The sequence below is a fragment of the Bos javanicus genome, chromosome 4 (assembly GCF_032452875.1).
Source record: "Bos javanicus breed banteng chromosome 4, ARS-OSU_banteng_1.0, whole genome shotgun sequence".
In the NCBI taxonomy this organism is placed as follows: Eukaryota; Metazoa; Chordata; class Mammalia; order Artiodactyla; family Bovidae; genus Bos; species Bos javanicus.
Window position 1 is genome coordinate 119,208,345 of NC_083871.1, and position 22,330 is coordinate 119,230,674.

Sequence of the window (22,330 nt, forward strand, 5' to 3'; positions counted from 1 at the left end):
GCTAAGGCCCTGGGAGAGCCAGGCTCGCCAGGGACAGCTGCCACCTTGCCGGGTCCCCGAGGGCTTAGCGTTACATTACTGAGAAGAAGCGCTCGAGTAAGGTTCGCCCTTGTCCATCATCCTGTCTGCCGTTTCCTGGTCGTCCTGGCTTCCTGCTTCGTGCTGGTGTGTCTGTGCTCGTGCCCGGGAGAACAGCTGAAGGCCTACCGTGATGCAGAAAGATAGAAGCTGAGGCTAGTGTTCCGCTGGTGTCTCAGTCACCTGTCCCGAGTCCCTCCGCTTCAGGTCTGAAAGGCTTTCAGTAGCGAAGTGAAGGGTGTCCCGGATCACACAGCCTCGTCTGCCACACACAACAGCAGACGTCCCTGGAGTTTGTCCTGGGAGGAGTTAACGTCCACTCCCCAGACGGTGAGTCGCTGAGCCCGCTGTGGGCTTCCAAAGGCTCCTTCCCAGCGTCGCGGTGGTGGCCAGAGTGGACAACCGAGGCCGGTGACCAGCAGGCGCAGGTGGGCTGTCGGGAGAGGGCTGAGAGGAAGGAGGCAGGGCTGGCCAGGACCCCCTGGCGCCCCAGAGAGCCGCGGACTGCCGGAGGCCTCTGCTTCCAGAAAACTCGCCGAGCTCTTAGGCCTGAGTACTTGGCACCTCAGCTTACCTATCTGTGAAATGGGGACAATTAAATACCGGTCTCCCCCCACTAAGACAGACCCACTTCAGCACCTGTTTTTGGTAACCAAAAGAAATCCAACAAGGATTTGCGCTTTTACCAAGAAAAAAGGCGCAAGGTGAAGCTTGAGTTTGCTCAGCCTATCTTGCAGGGAGCATTTCAGAGGCGCGTCCACCCCACAGGGCGCAGCCCCACCCAGCTCCTTCCTCCCTGGGGCCACACGCAGCATCTCAGCGTTGAGCCGCCACGCTGTGAACCGAGTCTGTGAGCGTCGGGCTTCATCGGTTTATCTTGTGCGTCTATGAGCAAGACGGCTCCTCCGGTGACTGCTGCTTCCCTTTAGGCCTCTGCGACTCAGGAAGGGTCTCTGTTGGAGAGCGGGGGACCCTGGACTTTGTTTTCACAGGAGGGTTACACAGCTTTGATGAGGGCTGTAAATAAGCTTGTGATGTCAACGTTTATAAACACAATTATAGAACCTTGTTTAACGTAAGCAGTTTGATGTCACAGGTAGCAGACGTCACATTGTGACGTTTGTGCCTTGATTGTAACACCGTCGCCCTTAGGCAACACCATTCCCTTTTCCTCTGCGGTGACAAGCAGAAAAGTCAGCCTTCAGCGCCTCGTTTCTCCAGGTGACCCCATCTCTGGGAGCACATGGGGCTGGTGTCTGCGTCCCGCCAGCGCCCTCAGAAAGGCGGTTGGCTGGGCCCCAGCCCTGGGCACCAGCCCTGGGCACTGTGCAGGCAGGCAGGAGAGGCGAGGGGCGGGAGGCGGGGACACGGGGGCCGGCGCCTGTGAACTGAGTGTGCCGAGACATTGATGCTTTATTACCTTTCCTGGATCAGATGGAAGGTCATTCGTCATGACGTGTCACATGGAGAAGAAGCTGGCCTGTCCCGACATGAGGATCTGAAGCCCCACATCCAGACAGACCTCGTGGGCCCGTCACCCTCCCCGGGGCCCCCCAGGCTTGACCCCCTGAACCCTCAGGGGGCTGGGCCATTGTGGGAAGGGTACAGGTTAGCGCCTGGGGGTGGGGGGCGGCATGCGGCAGGATGGGGTCCTTTCAGGGTCCCTGCCCGGGGCTGTGCAGCTTGAGCCTGCCTCCCGGGGCCCAGTGCCCAAGGTCGGGGGTGGCACCAGTGGTAAAGAGTCCACTTCCCAGTGCAGGAGACGAGAGATGTGTTTGATCCCTGGGTCGGGAAGCTCTCCTGGAGGAGGAGATGGCTGCTCACTCCAGTCTTCTTGTCTGGAGAATCCCGGGGGCTACAGTCCATGGGGTCACAGAGTCGGCCGCGGCGGAGCCGCCTGGCGCGCGTACACAGACATTGTACCTGTCGCCCCTGGAGAGCGGAGCCCACAGCCTGGGCAGGGCCGGGCCAGAGCTGCGGCTGCTGAGTGCCAGGGTAGGAGCCTCACACATGCTGCGCTTTGGGGATGATGCCAGGCACCCAGGACGTGGAGGCGGCACTGTGGTACCTGGCGGGCACAGGCCTGCCCGGCTGCCTCTCCACCCTTCGGCCCGCCTTGCCCTGGGACCCCACACCCGCTGAGCCCTCTCCCCGTGCAGCCGGCAGGGGGCGCTGGGGCTGCACACAGCACACCCAGACCCAGACCTGTGTATGTGCACACTTGTACACACACACACACACACACACACACACACACACACACGAGGGGAGGGTTCCTGAGGTGAGGGGACCCTCAGCCCAGCATGTAAGCACGCAGGACTGATGGGACAGACCAGGGGACGGGTGAGGGGGGCAGTCACACCAGGGGACAGACCAGGGCAGCCTGGCCTCCCCGCACCCGCGCCTCCATGCCCTGTGGACGGGCCCCCCTGCGCGCGCTGGCCCTGCCCTGGCTGCCACTTCACCCCATTTGGGACACGATGCCCTCTGGGGCTGCCCAGCCCACCACAGGCAGCCCAGCCCCCTGCAGGAGGGGTGCAGTGTCAGCCACTGGGTCCCCGGGAGGCCCCGCCCTGCTGTGCTCTGGTGTCCTTCCTGCTCTGCCGGCAGGTGGTTTTCAGGTTTAAGTCTTTTCTCAGCCCCTCCCTCTGCTGGGCGTGTTTTCCGGGTGGCCCAGGGCCCAGCACTCAGGGCGGGCTCCTCAGGGACCCCGCCTTCCCACCCAACGCCACGTCCCTCCCTCGTCGTCCCTGGCGATTTTAGCTGCTGCTTTTGTTCAGAGTTGCACGTGCACGCAGTACGAAGAGTCTGTTGATTCTTTAATTTGATAAAAATACGAAGAGAGCTCCCCGACCCCACCCACGGCCGCCTGAACCCCACTCTGCACGCTGCCTGGCACAGGTGGACGTGCAGGACTCGCTTAGGTCTGACGCCAGCTGAGCAGCTAGAAGGACAAGTGCCATTCGAGACTGCGGGCCACACCGGCCCGGAAGGCCTTGTCGCCCGTCTCAGCCAGGGGCCTTCCTCCCAAGCCGCTCCGGACTCCTGGGGCATCTGCATCCCACCGTCATCGTGGCGGGCAGGTCCCCTGAAGGACCGTGTGGCGAGTGTGGAGGGAGGAGGAGACCCGGGCTCCTCTTGGGTCGGGAAGCTTCCCGGGGTCAGCTAGGCTGAAGCGTGAAACCCGAGGGTCAGGAGGCAGCTGTGCAGAGACTTCCGGGGGAGGGGGCGTCTGGGGGCAGCTGTTCTGAGCGTGCCACACGTCTGCAGGGTAGGGGCAAAGCCAGCACGGAGAGCGGCCTCTGGCCGTCCAGGGTCTCCCTGGGGCACGGAGCCATTTGGTGACACGCTGGGCAGGGACACTGAGGTCAGCAGGCCTGTCGACCCTGGCCTGGGGCAGCTACCTGGGTCACTCAGGCGACACCCGTGCCAGCCTGGTGACTGGGCCTCCTCAGTGCTGAGGGGCTGGAAGAACACGTTTCCAGCCCAGCTGCCCTGGGGGAGGTGCCTGGAGGCGGTGCTTCCTCAAGGCCCAGCTGAAGGGGCCTCCCCAGACCCCCGCTGGCCGCGGGGTCTCTGCCGTTTCGGGCACTGAGAGCCTTGCATCACAACCTGCTGGCCCCTCCCCATCTCTCCCGCTGCACCCATGGCTCTGTGTGCCCCCAGGGGACGTCAGCCACCCTCTGGGCACATTCTGGGGCGTCACGGTTGGTGGGGGCAGGGAGACCCTGGCACGAGGTGGCTGGGAGGCCCAATGGCTGTGCCCCGCCTGCTGAGCCCAGACCCTGCTTGGCCCAGGCCTCTGTGAGGAGCGGGTGGCCGAGCGAGTCCGTGGTTCCGGGACACCTGATCTTGGGCCTCTGCTCTCATCCGCCAGCCCACACCCTCCCCAGAGGCATCCACGCTCAGTTTCCATGAGCGGGAGGCGCCAGGCTGGGCTGCGGGATTTGCAGAGTACACTCAGTCTCAAGTAACTGAAGATGTAGCTTCAATTATTCACACCATCGGCAGAAGCATCGGTTGCATGAGGTGCTGCCATCTCTACAAACGCCCAGCCCGCATGGAGGTGCAGGTGGCCTGCAGGGTGGGGAAGAACGTGGCTTCTCGCACCCTCTGCAGGGGCTTCCAGGCCATGCAGTGCCCGGCGCCACCTCCCAGGGCTCAGCTACGAGGACACTGACCACGGGCGAGCGGGCAGCATGGAGCACCTGGGTGCCGGTTCCCCGGGCACCAGCCACATGGGGAGGTCACAGCCGCCCCCAGAGGTCACGGCCCCCCAGCGAGGTCATGACCCCCAGAGAGGTCACAGAGCCCCCAGAGGTCATGGCCCTCCAGGGAGGTCACAGCGCCTCCAGAAGTCACAGCCCCCAAGAGAGGTCATGCCACCCCCAGGGAGGTCACGGCCCCCCAGAGAGGTCATGGCTACCCCAGAGATGTCACAGCCCCCCAGGGAGGTCACGGCCCCCCAGAGAGGTCATGGCTACCCCAGAGATGTCACAGCCCCCCAGAGATGTCATGGCCCCCCAGGGAGGTCACGGCTCCCCCAGAGAGGTCACATCTGCCCCCAGAGGTCATGGCCCCCCAGGTAGATCACAGCTGCTCTCAGAGATCACAGCCCCCCCAGGGAGGTCACAGCTGCCCCCAGAGGTCACAGCCCCCCCAGGGAGGTCACGGCCCCCCAGAGAGGTCATGGCTACCCCAGAGAGGTCACAGCCCCCCAGAAAGGTCATGGCCCCCCAGAGAGGTCACAGCCCCTCCAGAGAGTCACAGCTGCCCCCAGAGGTCATGGCCCCCCAGGTAGATCACAGCTGCTCTCAGAGATCACAGCCCCCCCAGGGAGGTCACAGCTGCCCCCAGAGGTCACAGCTGCCCCCAGAGAGGTCATGGCTCCCCAGAGAGGTCACAGCCGCCCCCAGAGGTCACGGCCATCCAGGGAGGTCACGGCCCCCCAGAGAGGTCATGGCTACCACAGGCAGGTCACGGCCCCCCAGAGAGATCATGGCCCCCCAGGGAGGTCACAGCCGCCCCCAGAGGTCACGGCCACCCAGGGAGGTCACAGCTGCCCCCAGAGGTCATGGCCCCCGAGGGAGGTCACAGCCGTCCCCAGGCCTGCGAGCTGACGTCCAGCCGGAAGGGGTCTCGGGCCGACAGTGGACTGTGGCCCACAGCACGGGTGGGATTCCCCCTCCTGGGCCTCCTGAGTGTGCTCTGGCAGCCTGCCCAGGGAGCACAGTGGGGCCACAGGTTGGCACGGGCAGACAGTGGGCAGAGGTGCAGCCAGGGTGACCAGCTCCACTGCCAGCTTCTCCAGGTCACTGGGCATACTCAGGACCTCTTCCCGTCGCGCCGGGGCCTGGGGGAAGGAGGTGGGCCTTCTGGGGCAGAGGGCAGAGGGCAGCTGGATCCAGGTCCAGACGCTGGAACAGCCCGAGCCCAAGGTTGGGGATCAGGACAGAGCATTCAGGTCAGGTGGACTCTGCCCTCTGCCCAGCCCAGCCCTGGGGGCAAAGGGCCAGAGAGTCTACAGACAAGAAGCGGGGTGGACACAGCACCAAGGACGGGGTGGTCCCAGGGAAGGGTCGGCCGCTCGTCACCCTCAGTAGCATGGGGGCCACCAGCTGGGCTCACCCAGCCGTGGTGCACCCCGTTGCCCCGGGGACCCCGGTGGGAGCCGAACGCCGCCCTCTGAGATGCCTCGGGGTGCCCGGGCAGCCTTCCCCGCCCCAGAGCACACTGTGCCCGCTCCGGGGCAGCCGTGACGTCTGGGGCCACTCGCCCAGAGCAATCCTCATCCCGCCCCAACCGGCGTCCTGATGCCCGGCCTGTGAGCGCTCCTCAGATGTCACCCCAGGCTTCCCTACTTGGTGATGTGAATTCACACTTGCACCCACCCCGTGTGAACACGGGAGACCGCTGTGGGCGGCGCCCACCGTCCGTCCACCAGCTGTTTTCCTGGCCCTCCTGAGGGGTGCGGGGCCAGTCTGCTCTGGTCCATTGGGAGCAGGCCTGCTCAGGGTCGCTGCCCTCGCGATCTGCGCGTCTGGGGGATAAACGTGTGCTGGGGGGACTGGGCGAAGGGAAGAGCAGGCCCCAGGGTGGGGGTTGCTGCACTCGGGCCTGCCCTCAGTGTTCCGGGCCGAGGCCCCTGCGTGGGCACCCCCGTGGCGGCCGCCCTGGGAGGCTCACTCCCTGAGCACCCTTCGGAATCCTGGTGGCCACACCCCATGTGAATCAGGGCTGCCTGGCTGGGTGGGGCTGCAGACTCCATGACCTAATGGCGTTGTCTCTAATTGTGGCTGCAGGTCTGCTGGGCACACAGGTGGGCATCGGAGCCCCGCCCAGCCCGGGAGGTGGGGGCTGTTGTTCCCAGACTGTTGGCTGCCGGCCCCCCGGGCCTGGAGTTCGAGCTACCTGTTCATGGCCGCCCCAGTCTCCCTGATGACCTCCTAGCGGGTAGGGCCCTCAGCCAGTCACTCTGCATTCCAGAGCCTCGCCCTGGGTGTGGTCAGAGTTCTTGAAGCGTTGTCGGATGAACAAGGCCTGATACAGCTGCGGAGGGCGAGGAGCAATTACCACAGGGAAAGGACCATCCCTGGGCGGGGTGTCCAGCATCCCGAATTCCTGACAGGTCTTCATTCCCAAGAGTCCAGGGCGGGAAGTCAGAACACCTGAGAATTTCCATGTCTTTAATGTTGATTGCTTAAAATGACTGAATCATTTTCCTATGATAGGTTGTGTTGAAAGGTTGAGGGCCTGGGACTTACCAGTGGGCTGGTGGTTAGTTAAGGCTCTGGGCTTCAAAGGCAGGGGGCTCGGCGTTCCATCCCTGGTCAGGGGACTAAGATCCCACATGGCACTCAATGCCCGCGCCCCCCCCTCCCCCCAAAAAAAGTTTGCTGGCTTTTCTGTTTCCTTTATGTATTTACTGTTTTGGCTGCCCTGGGCTGCCACCTATGGGGTCGCACAGAGTTGGACACGACTGAAGCGACTTAGCAGCAGCAGCAGTAGCAACAGCAGGTGCCTTGTGGAATCTGAGTTCCCCAACCAGGGATTGAACCCGGGCCCTCAGCAGTGAAAGCACCGGGAAGTTCCCTTTGCTATTTTAAAAAGATATGATAATAAATGCACCGTTCTCTGTGAGTTAAAACAGCTCTGGCCATGACTTGGTAGACTCCCTTTATTGTTCTTAAAATACTGGCAACACTTCTCAGACCCTCTTCATCACCATGGATGTTTAGAGAGTTCTGTTTAAGGAGGAAAATTAAGTCTGGGACAACGTGATGAAGACCTGGACCCCCCGCCCTGAGGACGCTGCTCCTCAGCATGTCCCGCAGGGTTTGAAAGGAGCGCTGGGCTGGAGTTTGTGGGCAGGAATGACTCACGGGCCTTCGGGCATCTTCCGCCCTGCCAGCGGCTCGCAGGGAGGCTGTGTGGACCTCGCCTACGTGATGCAGCCCGGTTCCAGAACCTGCCCACACCGCCATCCCCTTTCCCAGCTCTGACATGACTCCAGGGGCTTCCCCAGCTGGCAGCGTCTCTGTGTTGATTAGTAAGCTCTAATTCTTCCAGGAGAATGATCATCTGTTTTCCTGTCTTACCGATTTCTCTTGGGATTCAAAAATACAAATGAATTTCCTGAGAAGTCCTGGAAGGAAGTCCTGTGGGGAAACAGGACTCAGTCAGGCTTGGCCACTGGCTGGCCTGCCCAAGTCAGTGAGCAGGTCTCAGGCCAGCACCCTGCAGGCGGAGCAGCTTGGGCACAGCCCAGGGGCTGCAGGGGGAGGGGTGGGGGCTGCAAATGACTCTAGACTGGCCTCTAGGTCCCTCCTGGCCAGGGGCTAACAGTACTTCTCTCAGAAGTAATCAAACAAGTGGGCATTGAGACATCTATTTGGCACACGGAGAAAAGAGAGGTTCTATTCAGATTTAATTTTTGTTAAAAAACAAAAAATTTAGGCTTTATTGATATTTCATATATAGATTCACTTAAAAAAAAGAAATTTGGCTTTTCATTGTTGTTACTCAGTCACTAAATTGTATCTGACTCTGCGACGCCATGGGTTGCAGCACGCCAGGCCTCCCTGTCCATCACCATCTCCCAGAGCTTGCTCAAACTCATGTCCATTGAGTCGGTGATGCCATCCAACCATCTCATCCTCTGTCGTCCCCTTCTCCTCCTGCCTTCAATCTTTTCCAGCATCAGGGTCTCTTCCAGTGAGTCAGTTCTTCACATCAGGTGGCCAAAGTATTGGAGCTTCAGCTTCAGCAACAGTCCTTCCAATAAATATTCAGGACTAATCTCCTTTAGGATGGGACTGGTTGGATCTCCTTGAAGTCCAAGGGACTCACAAGAGTCTTCTCCAACGCCACAGTTCAAAAGCATCAATTCTTTGGCGCTCAGCTTTCTTTATGGTCCAACTCTCACATCTGTTCATGACTCCTGGAAAAACCGTAGCTTTGACTATATGGACCTTTGTCAGCAAAGTGACGTCTCTGCTTTTTAATATGCGGTCTAGGTTGGTCATAGCTTTTCTTCCAAGGAGCAAAAGTCTTATTTCGTGGCTGCACTCACCATCTGCGGTGACTTTCAGAGCCCAAGAAAACACTGTCACTGCTTTGATTGTCTCCCCATCTATTTGCCATGAAGTGATGGGACCAGATGCCATGATCTTCGTTTTTTGAATGTTGAGTTTTAAGCCAACTTTTTCACTCTTCTCTTTCACCTTCATCAAGAGGCTCTTTAGCTCCTCTTCACTTTTTGCCATTAGAGTAGTATCATTTGCCATCTGAGGTTGTTGATATTTCTCCCAGCAATCTTGATTCCAGCTTGTGATTCAGCCCAGCATTTTGCATGATGTGTTCTACATATAAGTTAAATAAGCAGGGTGACAATATACAGCTTTGACATACTCTTTTCACAATTTTGAACCGGTCAATTGTTCCATGTTCGGTTCTGTTGCTTCTTGACCTACATACAGATTTCTTAGGAGGCAAGTAAGGTGGTCTGGTATTCCCATCTCTTTAAGAATTTTTCACAGTTTGTTGTGATCCACACAGTCAAAAAGCTTTAGTGCACTCAGTGAAGCAGAAGTAGATTTTTTCTGAAATTCTCTTGCTTTTTCTGTGATCCAATGGATGTTGGGAATTTGACCTCTGGTTCCTCTGCCTTTTCTAAATCCAACTTGTAGATCTGGAATTTCTCAGTTCATGTACTGTTGAAGCCTAGGTTGAAGGATTTTGAGCATTACTTTGTTAGCATATGAAATGAGTGCAATTGTGTGATAATTTGAACATTCTTTGGCCTTGTCCGTCTTTGGTATTGGAATAAAAGCTATGGCCAGTCCTGTGGCCACTGCTGAGTTCTCCTAATCTGCTGCTGTACTGAGTGCAGCACTGTAACAGCAGCATCTTTCAGGATTTGAAATGGCTCAGATGGAATCCCATCACCTCCACTACCTTCGTTCTTAGTGATGCTTCCTAAGGCCCACTTGACTTCGCAGTCCAGGATGTCTGGCTCTAGGTGAGTGATCACACCATCATGGTTATCCGGGTCATTAAGACCTTTTTTGTAGTTTTTCTGTGTATTCTTGCCACCTCTTCTTAATCTCTTCTGCTTCTGTTAGGTCCTTGCCATTTCTCCTTTATTGTACCCAAACTTGCATGGTATCTCCAATATTCTTGAAGAGATCTCTAGTCTTCCCCGTTTTATTGTTTTCCTCTATTTCTTTGCACTGATCACTGAGGAAGGCTTTCCTATCTCTCCTTTTTATTCTCGAACTCTGCATTCAGTTGGGTATATTTTTCCCTTTCTCCCTTGCCTTTTGCTTTTCTTCTTTTCTCAGCCATTTGTAAGGCCTTTCCTTAGCACCTTAAGTCTTTTTTTTTTTTTTTTCTCGTTGAGACACCAGGGCTCCAGAGCCCCTCTGCATGTGGGATCTAGTTCCCAGGTCAAGGATCAAACCTGAGTCCCTGTCCTGGAAGGCAGATTCTCAACCACTGGACCAGGGGTGTCCAGCATGTTAGGTCTTAATTTGGGGACAACACTTAACTTTCAAAGTTGACAGCAAGGGAGGCCGACCTGTTCCAAGCTTGATGGGGCCTCACGAGGCGGAGGTTTTACAGACACACATCACTGTGCACACACACATTTGTCCATCGGGGTGTCCAGTCGTAGAGGCCTGAAGTCCACGGCCCAGACCAGGAGCAGCAGAGCCTGTCACCCACAGGTCCCTGAGAGAGCCGGGGCTGGGGCCCGGTCCCTGTGCCTGGCCCTGGCCGGCTCTGGTGTGGGGTCCCCAGGCTGCTGTTCAGTCGTTCAGTTATGTCCGACTCATGGCCACCCTGTGGACTGCAGCCCGCCAGGCCTCCCTGTCCATCACCGTCTCCCAGGGTGGGGTCACCAACTGAGGCAGGCAGGGGCTCAGGCAGGGCTGACAAAGAGGAAAGAAGCTTGCTGTGAGACCCCAGCGTCAGAGGGAGTTCATTTCCCTGAGGCGGAGAAAGGGCTTCTTGTTTGCGGCCTCCTCCCCAACACGCCCCTTGTAGGAGGAGAGGACAGAGCTCACCCAAGTGACCAGGGCAGGCGCTTGGGCTGGCGGTGGGGCCTGAGGTCTCGTCTGAGCTTTGCCCCCAGCGAGTCCCTATCTGTTACCAAGGCGGGGGCTGTCCCAGCACCCGCGTCCCTCCTCAGAAGACGGAAACCCCAGGCCGGAGCCCGCCCCCGACGCCCCCGAGGGTTAAGCGGTACACTGAGGAGAATTGTAGATTTTTGCTGGGCCACCGCCTGGAGGGGACGGCCGGGAGCCCGGCCCATGGAGCGGTCAGTGCCGGCCGCACAGAGACCCAGAGAGGACGCGGTCCCGGGTCCCAGGACGGCCCCGGATGCCACCCGAGGAAGCAGGCCCGTCCCAGCCCCAGAGCGCGGGACAGGCATCCTGAGAGGCCCGCTTGTCCTGCCTGAGGCTCCTCACACGCAGGCCTTTCTCTGGGGACCCGGGTCCTCCTGCCAGGCCACTCCCGCCCCGCTGGCTGGGGGAGAGCCGCTCCTGCCGCTCCCAGACCTGCCCCGGCCCTGAATGGCCGCTCTGTCTGCCTGAGGCAGAGACGGCGCCTGGACAGCAGCCGGGCGGGAGGGGCGGGAAGGGTGGTGGGCGGGGCCTGGAGGGGCGGGAAGGGTGGGGCGGGGTCTGGAGGAGGGTGGGGCGGGGTCTGGAGGAGGGGCGGGCCGGGCCAGCGGGACGGAAGGGGGCTGAGAAAAGTGAGGGGCCATCTGCCCGCGGGGCGGGAGCAGGGCCGGGCGGGGCCCCAGGCGTCCCGGAGTTGGGGCGGGAGGCGGGCGGGCGCACAGCCGGGCAGGCCAGGGAGGTTCGGGGCGTGCCCCCTGCAGAACCGGCCTTGAGTCCACCACGGCCTGACCGGGCTCCCTGCCCACAGCCCTCACCCACCTAAGGCCTCCAAGCCTCCCAGAGGAAATGCAAATATTCCCGGAACCAAGGCGAGCATCCAGGGCAGCCGGTCACCTGGTACGCTTGCGGCCTGGAGGGCGGACGAGGACAGGGTCAGGCGCGCCCTGGGCGCCCCTGAATGAGGAGCGGCCCAGGACAGGCCCGACCTCCGGCCTCCCAGTGGACGCAGGGCCCTGGCAGCAGGGCCTTAGCCCTGAGGACCGTCTGCACATCTGTCCGTCTGTCAGTTTGTCGGCCTGTCCACGCGTCCGTCTGTCCACCCTTCCTTCTGCTCTGGGATGGGGATGGGAGAGGGGCCGTGGGTGCCACTGCCAGGCGCTCAGAGCGGCTGAGTGACGGTCACCTGCTGTGTCGTCCCTCGTGGTCACCTCGCATATGCTTGGAGCCCAGCAGTGCAATCTCTGCAGCGTCTGGGGGAGGCCTCCTCCCCAGGTGCCCGGCTGGAGGAGAAGGGGAGCCAGTAGGGCCTGTCCTGGGTGGAGAGAGCCCCAGGGGGACACTCTAAGCAGATTCCCGGGGTGTTCAGCCTCAGCGGGGGAGGGAATCCTGACTCTGCCTCGAGGTGAACCCTGGGGACAGACGCTCAGTGAGAGAAGCCAGAGGCAAACAAAAATAGTCTGGTTCCAGTTGTACGTGGTCCTGGGGTCGGCAGATTCCTAGAGACAGACAGAAGGCGGGGCCTGGGGATGCGGGTGCGGGGGGCAGGGGTGTCACACTTGATGCAGACAGTTCCAGAAATTCTGCAGCGACCGTGGTTGCACAGCCACGTGACCCAGGGCCTTCCCTGGGGGTCCAGTGGCTGAGACTCCATGCCCCCAGGGCAGGGGGCCCTGGGTTCGATCCCTGGTCAGGGAGCTAGACCCCACATGACACAACAAAGACCCAGGACAATAAGTGATGTGACCCTGAACTGTGCACCCAAGACTGGTGCCAGCGGTGGACTTCACGGCATATTTTTGCTGCAATCCACAAAAGAAAAGGAATCCCAAAGTGAAGGTAAAGACGCATCAGCAGGCAAGAGAAGAGAAGGGCAGGAAGCAGGAAGCAGCTCCGGGGAACCTGCCGGAGCAGGTCTGCCTCTCCCAGCTGGCCTCCCGGAGGCTCCCTGGGCAGGCGTCTGAGGTTGGCGTGGCCCGTAGATAAGGGTCAGACAGTGACTGCCTTGGGGTGGAGGACTCATTCGTGCTGCTTGAATATTTACCGTGGGCCAGCGTTCACACTGCGATTTAAAATGCTGGTTTTAAAGGGACTTAGAGCATCCCCAGGTGGCCCAGAGGCTAGGACACCACACTGCCGAGGTAGGGGACGCAGGTTTGGCCCCTGGTCAGGGAGCTAACAAGTCACATTCCATGCAGCTAAGTAAAAAAGAGGGTTTCCCTAGTGGCTCAGCTGGTAAAGAATCAGCCTGCAAAGCAGGAGACCTGGGTTCAATCCCTGGGTTGGAAAGATTCCCTGGAGGAGGACATGGCTACCCACTCCAGTATTCTTGCCTGGAGAATCCCATGGACAGAGGAGCCTGGTGGGCTGCAGTCTGTGGGGTCACAGAGTCAGACACGACTGAGCGACTAACACTTCCACTTTCACTTTCAAACCGAAGACACACCTAAGGGTAAAGGTTAAGGTGCCGGTTGTTACAGCTCAAACGTCTTCTTTGTCCCCAGACCTTCAGTGAAGGGTGACGGGAGCTCACCATGACCCCGTGTGAGCGTGCAGGGAGCATGCGTGTACAGGAATGGGAGTGTGCACACCTGTGTGCCAGTGTGTGTGTGCCTGTGGCACCACTGGCCCCAGCAGGCCTGGAGAACCATCCACAGGGCACAGGACACTCACACGCCTGTAAGTTGGGCAACTTCCCCTCGCTGTGGCCCCAGAGCCTGGACCCTCCATGCCGGCTCTGCAGGGGGCTGGGCCTCGGCCGAGGGGCACCGGGCCACGGGCAGGAGGGGCTGGGAGGCCCGTGGTCAAGGCAACGGAGGCCAGGCCGCAGCTCCGGCCCCAGTGAGCGCTGGGCGAGGCTGGGATCTGCAGGCTCAGCCCTGGGTGCAGATGGCAGGGTGGGGCTGCCCAATGGCCAACCCCAGGGCAGGCCCCGGAAAGCCCCGGGCCTGCGTCCCCACAAGCGGGAGGGTCAGCATGTGCCCGCAGCGTGGCCGTGCCAGCCGTCAGCAAGTGAACCTGAAGGAAGGCAGGAAGGGGTGCCTATCTTATCAGGACTGCCTGGCCCAGCCTCCCCTGCGCCTGTCTCAGGCCAAGTGCCCCCAGGACCATCTGGGCACAGTCGGCTGTGACCTCCACTAGAAAGCCTGCCGGAACCTTCTGGAAACGTTCTGATCCGCTGTGGAGCTGGGCCAGGTGAGCGCACTGCTGCCTGGGCTCTGAGGGTGCGCAAGCCCTTCCCGGGGCAGGACCTTCATACCCCGGATGCAGAAGTGATAGGAGTCCATCTCCTGAGGGGTGTCCGTCCAGCCCCCTCTGTTAGGGGTGCAGGTGTTTCGGTGCAAAAGGCAAAAATGTCAGAGAAGCAAAGCTGAGTCATGCATCCCAATGCAAGCACCCCACCCGAAACTAAAACTGTCAGTCGCTGTGGACTGTGGCCCGCCCCCGTGGACTGTGGCCCGCCAGGCCCCGCTGTCCGTGGGACTCTCCAGGCCACAGTACTGGAGTGGGGTGCCATGCCCTCCTCCAGGGGATCTTCCCAACCCAGCGATCGAACCTGGGTCTCCTGCATGGCAGGCAGATTCTTTACCGTCTGAGCCACCAGGGAAGCCCTCTCCCACCCAATCACCAGCCTAAAAACTGTCTCCGGTGCCGTGTGAGTCCGTCAGCCCTCCCCTCCACCCAGCCCCCATCGTCGCGTCCCAGGCTTATTCATCACCTGTCCATTCGAAGGCCGCCTCTTGGGCGTCTGGGTGCAGGCGGCCCACACCGGCTGCAGGACACGGGGCAGATGAAGCCCTGACCTCAGCGTGGGCCCTGAGTCCACGTTCCACAAGCAGGGTTTCAGTGAGAGCTCTGAACAGCGCCGCGAAGGATGCCCACGGTCCCAGCCCAGCTGGACGGAGGCCGAGCCCACCCCCTGACCCCGGGTGCAGTGCAGAAGGCTGCAGTGTTTGGTGCAGGGCCCACCGAGGAGCCGGGGATCCACAAGACGCAAACTCCTAGAAGGCCCTCAGGGGAGGGGTTTTGAAGGCATCGTCTGGGGTGAGGGTTGTAGCTCACACACTTCCTTCTGCCTGGCTGGGGTGAGGGGACAGGTTGGTGCTCCAGGAACCTCGGGCGTCGACCATCTGGGGTCCCGTGCTTGTGGTCGGCGGTGGTCACGGTCAGAGGCGTGCCTCCGTCTGTCGCGCAGGCTCCCTGAGGAGGACCTAGGACTCTGTGCTGAACCGTCCTTGCTTTCCTTGCTTGACTGTCTTTCCTTTGTCCCCGTTCCGTTCCCTCACGCCCCTGATTGGTCACTGCGTGAATCCACTCTCTGGAACTCAGGGAGGGCTTCGGAGCCCAAAGCCTTTCTCCACAAACAAGAAACAGGATAAACAGGACCCGAGGGGCTTCTGCACCCAGGAGGGCCCCAGAGGGTCCTGCTTGGTTTCAGGGCCTGCTTTTCCCTGATGCTCCCTGAACCCTGAGGGGCACAGGGGATAAAGGGTGGGAGGGCACTTTCGACTGCAGCAGAGGAACTCATTTTCAGGGAGTCCTGGCTTCGTAGAAGCCTGTGGAAGTGCTGGCAATTTGGACTCTGGGAAGTGAGGAGCTGGCCACGGAGTGGGAGGAGGGGCAGGGAGGACGGCTGCAGGCCCAGGGAGCCGCTCAGGGGAGGGGCAAGACCGGGACAGGACGCCGGGCGCTGCTCCCTGGCCCGGCCGGACCTCGACCTCGGGGGAGCCTGGTGGTGAGCAGGGCCTGCTGGCAGAGTGGACTTGGGCATCGGGTGCTGAGTTGCGCTGACCCTCCCTCAGCCCCGCCCGGGGCCCAGCTGACCTGTCCCCCTGCTCAGGGCATGGCTGCCAGGCTGGGAGAGTCCACATCACATGGGGAGGCCCTGGGATCTGACCCAGCGTGACGTTTGGCCCGCCGAGCCCTCAGAGGACAGCCAGGCCCACCCGCCCCAGGAGAGATCATTAAATCCCCGTTTAAAGCAGTCGATGGCCCCGGGGCCTGCAAGGGTGTTCACTCGCTTTAACTCCCTAGATCCCAGAAGAGCGCTCCCAGCGTCCTTGAGGGGCTCGTCCCTGACCAGAGTCCAGGCGGGCATGCGAGGGGGACGCCTCTCTGTGTTCACAGGCAGCACAGGTGTGCAGAGTCGGTGGGCCCGAGCCTGTGCCCCTGCCCCGCCCCCGCCCCCAGCCCTGCCTTTCTCTCGCCCCTTCCACCCGAGTCTCCCAACAGCGCACCGTGCAGTTCCCACTGATGGAGCTGCCTAATCGCCCGCGGTGGGAGCCGTGGACACCCGCGCTGAGGGCGTTGTTTCGTTCTGGCTGCGTGTGGCCGCTAAGCTCCCTGACCAGGGTTCCACCTGCGCCCCCAGTACGGGAGTGCCGAGTCTTAACCACAGGACCGCCAGGGAAGTCCCTGAGGGCACTATTGCTTCATCCCCCACTGTTGGCGCACCGGGAATTCCCCAGAGATTGCAGAGGCAGTTTCTGTGAGAGCAGAAAGCAAAACTGAAAAGGAAGCTCCAGCGGGACTGCCGTGCTCCCGGGCGGAGGTCCTTCGCCCAGGCCGGCACCCCGGGAGGGAGAGACTCCCTCACGACCTGGGAGCCACCTCCTGCTGAGCAAGGGCCACTCGGGGTCTGCCCTTGGTCATGTCTCGGGCCCCTGGGACCTATAGCAAAGCCTTGTCATCCTGCTAAGGCGGTCACAGGGGAGCGTCTCCTCACAGCGAAAACCAGGCCCCAAGCTGTCACCCGCGCTCAGGCCCAGGGCACCTGACCTCACCGGAGGCTCGGCCTCCCCAGGGACGTCCCCGCGTCCACCAGCCTGTAATCCCAGCTGCCCAGTGGGGTCATCTGTCCTGAGGCTGCTCTGTCCCCGAGGAAGACGGTCCTGCCTTTCTCTCCCTCAGGACTCCTTGCTCTGCCTTCCTTCTGCCTAAGAAAACGATCCACTTTGTGCAGCCTCCCGCAGAACCTCCTGTTCACCAGATGGGATGTGGCCTATCCGTGAAGCGCTTCACAGAGCCCATTAGATCTGGAAACTTCCAGGACTTCCTTGGTGCTCCAGTGGTTAGGACTCCACGCTTCCACTGCTGGGGGCCCAGGCTCCATCCCTGGTCAGGGAACTAGGACCCCCCTCCAAAGAGGACACCCCCGAGCTCCGCAAAAAAAAAGATCTTCAAATGTACTGGGTCGAACAATAGGTGTTTTAACAACATTTATCTTTGAAGAACACAACAGGTGTGGGCCTTCCATTTTCTGAGGGTGGGGACCACGTTTGACTCAAAACCTGACGGGGCCCCTCCAGCAGCAGCAGTTATAATTTGCTTATTTATCGACAGGAGGAAATTCGGGAGCACTTACCAGGGGTTTTAGTGTTAGTCAGTTGCACACGTGCGTTTTGTCTCGCTTTTCTAGCAGCTATGCTGCCCACTGACGTCCGGGCCTGCTGTGTGCATGATGCCTGGGGTGGCAGCCCACCAGGAGGAGCCCCGACCTGGGGGGTGCAGCCTCCGCGTTCGGGGGAATCGAACTGTGTCTCCAGAAAGACGTGCCGATGGCCCCGGGCTGTGAATCCTTGCAGACGTGATCAAGGTGAGGTCGTGCTGGAACAGGGTGGCCTTGTAAGGAGGGGGATTTAGAGCCACAGCAAGAAAGCCCCGAGAGAGCCGGAGACCGCAAGGATGGCCAGCCATCCAGAAGCCAGAGGACGGCAGGAAGCACCTCTTCCTTCCCTTAGGTTCTCCAGTCTGTGTGCGTGTGTGTGTGCGTGTGTGCGTGTGTGTGTGTGTGTGTATGTGTGTGTGCGCGCGCGCGTGTGTGGCTTCCCCATTTGTTGATGTTGTTGTTTAGCTGCTAAGTCATATATGACTCTTTGCGACCCCGTGGACTGCAGCACACCAGACTTCCCTGTCCTTCACCATCTCCCAGAGTTGGACATGGTCTTCATGTCCATCGAGTCAGTGATGCCATCCAACCATCTCATCCTCTGTCGTCCCCTTCTCCTCCCGCCTTCAATCTTTCCCACCATCCGGGTCTTTTCAAATGAGTCACCTTTTCGCATGAGGTGGACAAAGTACTGGAGTTTCAGCTTCAACATCAGTCCTTCCCATGAACACCCAGGACTGATCTCCTTCAGAATGGACTGGTTGGATCTCCTCGCAGTCCAAGGGACTCTCAAGAGTCTTCTCCAACACCACAGTTCAAAAGCATCAATTCTTTGGCACTCAGCTTTCTTCACAGTCCAACTCTCACATCCATACATGACTACTGGAAAAACCATAGCCTTGACTAGACGGACCTTTGTTGGCAAAGTAATGTCTCTGCTTTTCAATATGCTGTCTAGGTTGGTCATAACTTTCCTTCCAAGGAGGAAGCGTCTTTTAATATCATGGCTGCAATCACCATCTGCAGTGATTTTGGAGCCCAGAAAAAAAAAGTCAGCCACTGTTTCCACTGTTTCCCCATCTATTTGCCATGAAGTGATGGGACCGGATGCCATGATCTTCGTTTCCTGAATGTTGAGCTTTAAGCCAACCTTTTCACTCTCCACTTTCACTTTCATCAAGAGGCTTTTTAGTTCTTCTTCACTTTCTGCCATAAGGGTGGTGTCATCTGCATATCTGAGGTCATTGATATTTCTCCCGGCAATCTTGATTCCAGCTTGTGCTTCATCCAGCCCAGCATTTCTCATGATGTACTCTGCATAGAAGGTAAATAAGCTGCCACATAACATTGAGCAGAGTTTCCTGTGTGTTACAGTAGGTCCTTGGGGTGAAGTGAAGTGAAGTCTCTCAGTCGTGTCCGACTCTGTGCGACCCCGTGGACTGTAGCCCGCCAGGCTCCTCTGTCCATGGGGTTCTCCAGGCAAGAGTACTGGAGTGGGTTGCCATTTCCTTCTCCAGGGGATCTTCCCAACCCAGGGATCGAACCCGGGTCTCCTGCATTGCAGGCAGACGCTTTATCCTCTGAGCCACCAGGGAAGCCCATAGTAGGTCCTTGTTGGTTATCCATTTTAAATACAGCAGTGTGTACCTGTTCATCCCATCTCCCCATCCTTCCCCCAGCAACCGTAACTTAGTTCTCTCAGCCTGTGAGTCTGTTTTTCTTTTATAAGTAAGTTCATTTGTGAGTGTGTGCACGCATGCTTCAGTCGTATCTGGCCTTTTTCGACCCCATGGACTGTAGCCCACCAGGCTCCTCTGTCCATTGGATTTCCTAGACAAGAATGCTGGAGTGGGGTGCCATGCCCCTCTCCAGGGGATCTTCCCGACCCAGGGATCGAACCCAAGTCTCTTTTGTCTCCTGCATTGGCAGGTGAGTTCTTTACCCCTGGCACCATCTGGGAAGCCCAAGTTCATATGTATCGCTTTTTTTTTTGACTCCACATCTAAGGGATGTCATACGGTATTTCTCCTTCTCTATCTGACTTCAGTCAGTATGACCCTCTCTAGGTCTATCCACGTTGCTGCAAATGGCATCGTTTCATTCTGTTAATGGCTGAGTAATACTCCATTGTGTGTACGCACCACATATTCCTTATCCAGCCCTCGGCTGACGGACCTCTCGGCGGCTTCTACGTCCTAGCTGTCGTAAACACTGCTGCAATGAGCACTGGGGTATGTGTACCTTTTTGATTCATGGTTTTCTCTGGATATATGCCCAGGAGTGGGATTGCTGGATCATTTTTAGCTCTATTTAATTTTAAGGAACCTCCATGGCGGTTGTCCAACTGGCCATAGATCGGAGGGTCTCCAAGATGCCCTCCTTGGATTCAGTGTGTCTGCTAGGTCGGCTCACAGAGCTGAGGAAGACTTGCTTAACTTCCTGGATTCCCAGCTTACTATAAAGGATACAGTCAGGTGAAGACCCCCTGATGGGGCTTGGGCACAGGCTTTCCTGCTCCCGAGACGCACGCTCCCAGCCCCCTGGCTCGCCAGCCGGCCTGCCCCTGCCCGGGACTTCTGGGTTTTATGGAGCCTTGCCTCCCAGGATGACTGACTGGCTCCTCAGCCTCTGATGGATTCGCCCTCACGCACTCTGAGCTCCAGTGGCCGGGACGGGGTGGAAAGTTCCAACCCTGTAACCACTGAGCGGCTTCTCCCGGGAACCAGCCCCCACCCCTGGTTGGCATCCGAAAGTTCCCTTGCCCGGTACGTTGTCCAGAATTGAAGACAAGAGACAGACATTATCCCATCCCTCAGGAAACCCCAAGGGCTCGGGAGCCATGGGCCCTCAGCCCACCTCCCCGGAGTCAGCCGGGTGCTGTGGGATCATGGCTTGTTTCTTTTTACTGCCGGGCGGTGCCCAGGGCTCGTGGGCCAGTGACCTGCTAAAGGGCTGGGCTGCTCCAGTTCACTGCATTTATTTCTGATGAGTCAAGGTGCCGGGAGCCTCTGTGTACAGGTTTCCCAGTGAACAGTTAGCCCTTCTCTCAAACAACCTCCAGGACAGCTTGGTTTTGTAATCACCGAGAGCATCGGTATTTATTTATTTCTTAGAGAAATAGGAAATCACTCAGTGATGGGCTGTTATAAATACAGACGCCATGCCAGCCGCCTCTGCTGCGTGTATGGGCCCTGCTGTCCTCTGCTTTACCCTGCTTTGGCCGTCATGTGGATGGACCCCTGGCCCTGTCAGAGGCTGGGGCTGCTGGGGGCGAATCAGGAGCTGCTTAGAACTCAGACAAACTGAGTGGGAAGAGGGAAACCACACAGGCTCTGCCTGGTAGAGTCCTCAGCAGAGCAGCTAGAATGTGGCTCATTCATTCTTTACACTGCCCTCCCTGTGCACCCCCGGCCTCCACCTGTGGAGAACTAGAGCTTGGCTGCCTCCTGCCTGCCTCCCGGTGCTGGGAAGGATGTCGGCCAGGGACCCCAGCTCCTCAGCTGCTCCCTGTCGCTCACACTGCCTCGACTGGGTGCTCCTCTGACTGTTTGCTCAGCATCATCCCTGCAGGTCCTTCGGAAACTGAGACCCCACGGCCCTGCCTCCTGCGGGGACAGTGGCTACAACCCTGGAACCAAATGCAGTCAGATTTCACACGGTCCTGGAGCCAGCGGTGGCTTTTCTATTTTCCTTTTATAAAGGGTTGCAAACTCCAGGAGGTCCTGAGAACAGGGAAGCCTGGCACGCTGCAGTCCACAGGGTTGCAGAGAGTCGGACACGACAGAGAGACTGAGCAACAACGAGAGCGTAAGGGATTGTGAAGAAGCAAGGACGGCAGACAACGGAGACCGCCTGTGGGCCCAGAGCGCTACACTGCCATCTGGCCCTTCCTGGGACACTGGGGTGGACCCCCTTCCCGGACGCCCCGGGGTGGACCCCCTTCACCGACGCCCCGGGGTGGAGCCCCGTCTCCTGCCCGAGGGGCAGGACACTGTCTCTGCCGTGGAGACACGGGTGGTCCCTTAGACCGCGGACCAGCAAGGACCAGCCTGAGGAGGGCTGGAATCAGCTGAGGTGGACACGCCCACATTCTAGAAAGGGAGGCGGTAACGAGAGATGTGTGTCTGAAACAAAGACAGCTCGGGGAGATGTCCTGAGGGGTGAGCAGAAGCTCAGGGCAAACGGTGAGAAGTCAGGCTGGTGAGAGATTCCCTGGAAACCCCAGAGCTGGAGGGGCCGAGCCCAGGCCAGGTGAGCGCCGGCCGGAAGCCTCTGTCCCCTTTGCTGACGGAACAGGGCTGCTGTGAGCGCCTCCCCCGTGCCTGGCCGCGAACACCACGAGGGCGATTGTCCCCCGAAGCCCAGACCCCGGCTCAGCAGGGCTGCTTCCAGCCGAGGCTTGAAGGGCCGCTCTGCGCCCTCTCCTCGGTGTGTGTGTGGCCGTCTCCTCCCTGCGGCCTCCTCACCCTCCCTGGGCCTGTGTTCAAGTTTCCTGTCTGTGAAGGGACACCGCCATGCCGGGTAGGGTCACCCAAGACCTGAGGGGAGCTTCCCTGGGGGCTCAGCAGTTAGGCCCCCGCCTGCAGTGCGGGAGACATAGGTTCAATCCCCGGGTCAGGAAGATCCCCTGGAGAAGGGAATGGCAGCCCACTGCAGTGTTCTTGCCTGGAGAATCCCACAGACAGGGGAGCCTGGAGGGCTACAGAGGTGCAAAGGGGTTGCAAAGAGTCAGACTTGACTTGGCCACTGACAAACCACAGACCTGAGCACCCTAAGGGCTCAGGACCCCTGATCACCCCATGAAGACCTGTCTCCAGATACGGTCCCCGAAGGAACTGGGGCCAGGACTCCAGCGTGTGACCCCTGGGGACGCAGTTCAGCCCTAACACACAGCCTCAGTGGAAACGCGCGGTCTTTGCCTCTGAGGAAAAGTGGGGAGATCTTTGGGGAGATCCCCTTTCGGCCAGGAAAGGGGAAGTCAGAGAAAGCGGCTTAGTGGGCGCTGATGGGCCTGCATCTGAGGAGGCCGGGCTGGCTGGTCCCCTGGTGGGGTGCCGGGATGGAGGGGGGTTAGAGGGGTGGGGATGGAGGAGAGGATGAAGGGCGGGGTGCCCGCTCCTCATTACCCCAAACCCCACCTTCCCTGCCCCGCCCCATGCCCCCTTACCCCAACCCCCAACTTCCCTGCCCCCCGCCCCCTAACCCCAACCCCCCAACTTTCCTGCCCCCGCCCCCTAACCCC

General features: G+C 59.6%; 1 protein-coding gene across 4 annotated transcripts; it reads left to right on the forward strand.

Moving 5' to 3' along the window:
• The first annotated feature begins 1,388 nt into the window (after nucleotides 1–1,388).
• Nucleotides 1,389–22,291, forward strand: LOC133246707 (basic salivary proline-rich protein 2-like). 4 transcript variants are annotated; one of them, XM_061415333.1, is made up of 5 exons: nucleotides 1,389–11,600; nucleotides 13,205–15,836; nucleotides 16,611–19,017; nucleotides 19,136–19,319; nucleotides 20,790–22,291. In XM_061415333.1, exon 1 carries the CDS (start codon nucleotides 4,366–4,368, stop codon nucleotides 5,362–5,364), a length of 999 nt encoding a protein of 332 aa, XP_061271317.1. In that variant the 5' UTR covers nucleotides 1,389–4,365; the 3' UTR covers nucleotides 5,365–11,600; nucleotides 13,205–15,836; nucleotides 16,611–19,017; nucleotides 19,136–19,319; nucleotides 20,790–22,291. The 4 variants fall into 4 exon arrangements, with proteins under 4 accessions (XP_061271317.1, XP_061271315.1, XP_061271316.1 ...); XM_061415331.1 differs by having other exon boundaries at nucleotides 13,205–13,895; nucleotides 15,735–15,836; nucleotides 16,611–19,319; XM_061415332.1 differs by having other exon boundaries at nucleotides 13,205–13,379; nucleotides 13,791–15,836; nucleotides 16,611–19,319.
• Nucleotides 22,292–22,330: the final 39 nt, after the last annotated feature.

Coding starts and splice junctions, on each gene's coding strand:
- LOC133246707 (XM_061415330.1), top strand. CDS start 4,366: ATGACCCCCAGAGAGGTCACAGAGCCCCCAGAGGTCATGGCCCTCCAG.